The sequence below is a fragment of the Spea bombifrons genome, chromosome 4 (genome assembly GCF_027358695.1).
Source record: "Spea bombifrons isolate aSpeBom1 chromosome 4, aSpeBom1.2.pri, whole genome shotgun sequence".
Classification (NCBI taxonomy): domain Eukaryota; kingdom Metazoa; phylum Chordata; class Amphibia; order Anura; family Pelobatidae; genus Spea; species Spea bombifrons.
In genome coordinates, this window is record NC_071090.1 from 27505 (window position 1) to 34320 (window position 6816).

The following is a 6816-nucleotide window of genomic DNA, read 5'->3' on the forward strand; positions in this document are numbered from 1 at the left end:
GAATAGGGGAATCTTGGTTAGGCTAGGTTTCCACTTGGGTATTTTTTTTTTGCTAAAAACGCCCATAATAACGCCAATTCAGCCACAGTGAAAAAACGCTGCGGCCAGATGTTAGCTGTTCTTCAATAGGAGATTGCACAATGCCATATCCACCTGGCGTTTTTTCAGTCCTCTGGCGTTTTTCTGCTTTTTGGGCTCTGTGGCAGTTTTTCAGAATCACAGCATGTTGACACTCTGGCGTTTTTTGCAAGGAAATCTTGGCGTTTTTTCTCCAATAGAAGTCTATAGGAGAGAAAAAAAACGCCATGAAAAAGCCATGTGGGTTTTGCCTTGGTGTTTTTTATGGCGTTTTTTTCCACAGTTACAATGCAGAGGATGGACCCAGTATCTGTGTATCCTACGAGAAATAGGCTGGAAACAAACAGTTTCACACAAAACAAAGTTCATATTGAATTTTTACACCATTGGGACCAAACATGCCATTACAAACAAACCAACTGGATCCTGCGTGCCAAAAGCAACAGCAAACAATTTGCACCATCATTTGGGGCCAATCTTCCTCGAGGAGCAGACATTCGGAATAAAGCATGCCTTACAAACCACAGAAAAGAGACAAAAGGGTCCGCCGGGGCGTTTAAGTAGAACTCTACCAAGGAAATGACATCAGGAGGGGGCAGATACTTGCCATTTATCCGAATCCCTTTTAGCTGGGTGACAATTCTAACGTGTAAAGGCTGGAAAAACTGCCTAAGGTCAAAAAAAGCAATTTCCACAGAAAGGCTAAAACGCCAGAAAAAACTCCAAAACGCAGGTAAATGCAGTGGCAGTTTTCTTGGCGTTTTTCCTGGCGTTTTTCATTAAGAAAATAACGCAGGACAAAAACCCAAGTGGAAACCTAGCCTTAAACCAACATGTGGTAAAAATGTAAGGTACTAAAAAACATCGGCGCTGAAGAGGTTAAATCATGCACGCACCTAGATGGTGAACAACTCAATAATGTAGGGTTTTCAATAAAGTAGGAAGACACATTTCATTCGTAAATGTATTTTTATTGTTACGCATGAAATGTAACTTTACATTCTTAGTTATGTATTTTTATATATGTACAAAGAATACAGTTTTTCAGTAGGAAATCTCATTACATTTCTTCATCGGCATGCATTGCACATTACTAGGACATTTACTTCTACAACCCGTGGGCTCCTGGTTGACCCCCTTAGCACGACCATGATACACATACCCCATACATGAAATAAATAGGAAGAAATTGGCCGAGCCGCGGCACACGCATGGCGTAGGGGCGGAATTTGCGTAAAGCCGCGCTTGATTTGCTTCCATCTTTACTGCACATAAACTGAAGCATGCATGGTTCTCATTTCGCATGGATGCTCCGAAAACATGCAGGGTGTACTCGGGGGGCGTTTCCTGTGCACTCGGGGGGGGGGGTGCTTCCTGTTTTAAGTAGAGCAGGAAGGGGAGGAGCGAATCGACTGAGAAAAGGCTGCAATGTTTGCACGGATTCGCATGTAGTAAAATGTACCGGAGTTCATGGAAAATGAAATCCGCTCTCCAATAACGGATGCGTTAATATGGCGAATGTGTGCCAGATCTCACTTAACTACGGATATCACATCTGCCGTAGGAAGAAGGTTCCAGATAACCATATTTTAAGGGCAATAACTGCCTTCGGAGGTTATACAGAAATGTATACTTTCCCAACACCACGAGTCATGCATTCTATTCTCTTTCTTATTTTAGTTCCTCTTTAGTAACGGAGATATTTGGTTTGGAAATCATTTTGCGGCGGGTGCGGAACATCTTGTTATTTTTAACATTTAGAACACAAAGCTGTTCCATGATTAGCAAAAGCCCAACTGTGCCAGGAAATAAATAATGAGGTTATTCTCACTGAACAACTTGAAAAGCATTACCATTAAAACATATCATTTCTGCGGGGTGCAAGGAAAGGTTTCCGCAGCAGCGGGTGCCGCGCCGGCGGCTTCACCAGATCTTCAGCTGCTGATTTTAGTTAGCATTTTGTTAATCGCTTGTTTCACGTGGGTGGTAGAGCTTCTCCTCCTGGTCTTTCCCTGGACCATTTTCCGACGTCTTACTTCTCGGCACAGCTCGTAAAAGGCCTCGGTGATGTTTCCTTCGCCCGTGCAGGCCGAGCACTCGTAGAAGGCACACGCGAGCTCCGCAGCCAGTTTTTCTCCCTCTTCAGTGGTAACTTGTCTAGAATGATCCAGATCAGCTTTATTCCCAACCAAGATCAGCGTAACATTCTTCGGCTTTTTAACGTCATCTAGTAGATTCTTAAAAGGTAATACTTCCTCGAAGCTCCCTCTGTCGGTGATATCATAGACAACGATGAAGCCTTCTCCCCAGCGCACATGGCCCTCTCTCTGGATAGGATCTTCCTGTAGAAGAAGACGCAGGGAAATGAATGGAATCATTGGCTGGATGGCTGTGTCTTTATTAGCGCAATATATTACTAATGAGCTCTGATAATAAGTTCTGTAACACTCAAGGAAAGCCTGAAACCTGCACACGCCTGGGACCCCTCCAGACAGCATCCCGACACTCTGGGTCTCTGGCACATTTCTCTCTTTTTCCAGGCAGGGGAGCGGTGTTTGGCCGCACTCCCTTCCACTTAAAACCGCCTGGGCGAGAAGAGGGAGAGCTACGGCTAGTAAACCCAGGGAATGACTAAGTGGCCCTGGCAAGGAAGTTTGGAAAAGAGGCATTAAGAGTTAAGCGTGCCAGGCAGTCAGCGCTGTGCTTTGTGTAGGGCAAAAAGGGGAACTTGCCCCAAGACCCACACTTAGGGCCTCTCACTCCTAACTGTCCTGCTCCTAGATAATGGCTCCCCAGGGGCCCAACATAGTCATTAACACAGTGCCTATGGTACAAGTGGCCCTGCTTTCCACCCCGGCCGCTGGGAAGTCACCCTGGGGCCTGTGCCCAACTAGCCAGTAACAGATTGTTCGTGTACTAAAATGGAATAATAGCCATTCCTAAAGCTTTAGCGCTAATAAGCTAAAGCACATTACAGAAAAATCGCATTCGTGCTTCAGCAGAGAGCGACGAGCTGACAGCCAAGGACAGCTTTTCTTTTCAGAGCGGCTGCTGGCGTGGGATGATTGTTCTGCAGAAACACGACGTTCGTTAGAAAATGAACAATATCTGGTGCGTTTGTGCTGCACAAACCCTGACCATCGAGCTGCTGGGGGCTACAAAGGCCGGGCCGCCTACCGCCAGCCGCGGTTCTGCCCTTTCCATGCAGGTAACGAAGCGATTCCCACCCCGTCCCCTGACCCCAGCGCTTCTACGAATGAATCGCCGAGCCATCGACACGGAAACATTCACCTGCCCGGCCGTATCAAGCAGCTCCATGGAAACAACTTCATCGTCAATAGTGGCCTGATGCCGATACGTCGACTCTAAAGATAGAAAAAAGAATCGATTAGAAACACGCAGAGTTTTAAAAATCATTTCAGATTAGAAACCGGCTCAGGGATTCGCCATTCGCATTTCTATACATTTCATTCATAACGCATTCATTATTCATCATCACCACAGCGTCAAACTGCAGCCTGCCACCTACACCAGAAAGATGTTCAATGTATCTTCCTGCCCTTTAATCTCACATCATAAAACACATTCCCGTCTATCTCTGTAAAACTAATCATCAACCATAATGACGAAAGAGAGGCGACTGGAACGGACCCGCACTTAACGAGCCAGACTTACTCTCAGAATGAGAATATTTAGAGAAAAATGAATAAATCTCACCTAAGGTTGGATCGTATTCCCAAATGAAGCGTTTGGTTAGAAATCTCACCACGAGAGCTACGAAAAGAGAAAGAAAGTCCGGCAGATATTTACTGATGGAGTCATGGACTGGTGGTGCTCTTGGGGGGGCACTCATCGGGGGGCGGGGGCACTCATCGGGGGGCGGGGGCACTCATCGGGGGTCGGGGCCACATTGCCACACAGAGGAACCCAAGTCTCCCAGTAATTCTCTCTCTCAATGTCTCCTCACCTTCTCCGACCACTTCCGGCCAAGTAGGGGTTAAGGGGGGGCACCGCCACATGGACCCCCCGGGGTAACAATAAGACTCACCAGACTTCCCCACCCCCGCTCTCCCAAACACGGCCACTTTCACTTCTGCGCTTTTCGCCATTTCGCCGAAGGAAACGATTTCTTGACGGATTTCGAGCTGCTCAGCGATCCTCTCCCATCCTGCATCACAGAGAGACATACTGTATACATCACACAGGGCCGGCTCGCTGATATAACTATACATCACACAGGGGCGGCTTGTTGATATAACCATACATCACACAGGGCCGGCTCGTTGATATAACCATACATCACACAGGGCCGGCTCGCTGATATAACCATACATCACACAGGGCCGGCTAGTTGATATAACCATACATCACACAGGGCCGGCTCGCTGATATAACTATACATCACACAGGGGGCCGGCTAGCTGATATAACCATACATCACACAGGGGGCCGGCTAGCTGATATAACCATACATCACACAGGGCCGGCTCGCTGATATAACTATACATCACACAGGGGGCCGGCTCACTGATATAACCATACATCACACAGGGCCGGCTCGCTGATTTATCTATACATTATACAAGGGGCCGGTCACTGATTTATCTATACATTATACAGGGGGCCGGTCACTGATTTATTTATACATTATACAGTGGGCTGGTCACAGATTTATCTATACATTATACAGGGGGCCGGGTCACTGATTTATTTATACATTATACAGGGGGCCGGGTCACTGATTTATCTATACATTATACAGGGGCCGGGTCACTTATTTATCTATACATTATACAGGGGCCGGGTCACTGATTTATCAATACATTATACAGGGGGCCGGTCAAAGGATTTATTTATACATTATACAGTGGGCTGGTCACAGATTTATCTATACATTATACAGGGGCCGGGTCACTGATTTATCTATACATTATACAGGGGCCGGGTCACTAATTTATCTATACATTATACAGGGGACGGTCATTGATCTATCTATACATTATACAGGGGGCAGGCTCGCTGATTTATCTATGCATTATGCAGGGCAGACCTTTATAGTTTATGCCCACCCTGTCAAAGAATAACCCCCCGTGCACACACCTGCTGATACCAGGGTCTGTACGCGTGGATCCGATAATAAACCTGCGATTGTCTCCTCCACGAACCTGTAATACACCGTGTGCAGCCACTGCAAAGAACCCACTGCCCACGGGCTCCGGTGACTGACTCGCTGCCCACGGGCTCCGGTGACTGCTGCGGCCGCTGCTCGGATCCCGGAGTCAGGCGCCTCCTGCCGGAGACTGCGGGGAAAACCCGGACCGGACTTCGCGCTAGACCTGAACCTGGATCACGTGATGCGTAAGCGGGGAGCGCAAACCAAATCCTTCCGAGGAGGGAAGTAAAAACCCCAAAACCTCCATGAAAAAGGGTTGTATCGGTTACCGATGGGAAGCTTCATACAAGCAGATGATACCCCAGGGTGCGAGGGGCTGAGCTGAGGTGATACCCTAGGGTGCGAGGGGCTGAGCTGAGCTGAGGTGATACCCTAGGGAGCGAGGGGCTGAGCTGAGGCGATACCCTAGGGAGCGAGGGGCTGAGCTGAGGCGATACCCTAGGGTGCGAGGGGCTGAGCTGAGGCGATACCCTAGGGTGCGAGGGGCTGAGCTGAGGTGATACCCTAGGGTGCGAGGGGCTGAGGTGATACCCTAGGGTGCGAGGGGCTGAGCTGAGGTGATACCCCAGGGTGCGGGGGGCTGAGCTGATACCTCAGGGTGCAAGGGGCTGAGGTGATACCCCAGGGTGCGGGGGGCTGAGCTGAGGTGATACCCCAGGGTGCGGGGGGCTGAGCTGAGGTGATACCCCAGGGTGCGGGGGGCTGAGCTGATACCTCAGGGTGCAAGGGGCTGAGGTGATACCCCAGGGTGCGGGGGGCTGAGCTGAGGTGATACCCCAGGGTGCGGGGGGCTGATACCCCAGGGTGCGGGGGGCTGATACCCCAGGGTGTGGGGGCTGAGCTGAGGTGATACCCCAGGGTGTGGGGGGCTGAGCTGAGGTGATACTCCAGGGTGCGGGGGGCTGAGCTGAGGTGATACCCCAGGGTGCGGGGGGCTGGGCTGAGGTGATACCCCAGGGTGCAAGGGGCTGGGCTGAGGTGATACCCCAGGGTGCAAGGGGCTGGGCTGAGGTGATACCCCAGGGTGCAAGGGGCTGGGCTGAGGTGATACCCCAGGGTGCGAGGGGCTCAGCTGAGGTGATACCCCAGGGTGCGAGGGGCTCGGGTGGAACGTTATTCTTCCTGCAGGGCCCTTGGGCGACAGATCCTAAGCACCATTCCACTGGAGTGCGGGCATCGTGGAAAAGAGCAATTTTGCCTCATTGTTATATAATCACTCGTCACCCGCCAAAGGGTTAAACCGGTAAGTGATTATTATATTGGACAGTGACATTGCCCAATCACTCGTCACCCACCAAAGGGTTAAACCAGTAAGGGGTTATTACCGGTAAGTTATTATTATAGGGTTAATTAGCGCAGGATGTGAGGATTCCTCCGACGCTCTGTCACTCACTGGCCTCCAGCCTGACGTTTTACCATAGAGCTGCCCATATACCTGCCAGGTGTCCCTGTTTAGTTTGGCCAGTCCCTTTCCCAAATGCCAGTGTCTGTAATCCCTTTATTGATTATTCAGATTTGATGCCCAACCAATCCCCCCCCATGCCCCTCTTTTCTAGGAGGTCAGA

At 49.7% G+C, this 6816-nt stretch overlaps 1 protein-coding gene across 2 annotated transcripts; it reads right to left on the minus strand.

Annotated features, from left to right (window-relative positions):
• Positions 1-1810: 1810 nt before the first annotated feature.
• Positions 1811-5328, minus strand: RERG (RAS like estrogen regulated growth inhibitor). 2 transcript variants are annotated; one of them, XM_053464167.1, is made up of 5 exons: positions 5244-5328; positions 4127-4246; positions 3796-3852; positions 3370-3443; positions 1811-2420 (listed from the first exon to the last, which is right to left on the minus strand). In XM_053464167.1, exons 2-5 carry the CDS (start codon positions 4185-4187, stop codon positions 2013-2015), a joined length of 600 nt encoding a protein of 199 aa, XP_053320142.1. In that variant the 5' UTR covers positions 4188-4246; positions 5244-5328; the 3' UTR covers positions 1811-2012. The 2 variants fall into 2 exon arrangements, with proteins under 2 accessions (XP_053320142.1, XP_053320141.1); XM_053464166.1 differs by having other exon boundaries at positions 5179-5325.
• Between the last annotated feature and the right edge of the window lie 1488 nt (positions 5329-6816).

What these genes read in the sequence shown, in the direction of transcription:
- RERG (XM_053464167.1), bottom strand. Translation starts at nt 4,187, where the DNA reads ATGGCGAAAAGCGCAGAAGTGAAAGTGGCCGTGTTTGGGAGAGCGGGG. An exon ending in GGAATACGATCCAACCTTAG is followed by an intron (nt 3,444 to 3,795) that starts GTGAGATTTATT and finishes TTCTATCTTTAG; the next exon opens with AGTCGACGTATCGGCATCAG. An exon ending in TGCTTGATACGGCCGGGCAG is followed by an intron (nt 2,421 to 3,369) that starts GTGAATGTTTCC and finishes CTTCTTCTACAG; the next exon opens with GAAGATCCTATCCAGAGAGA.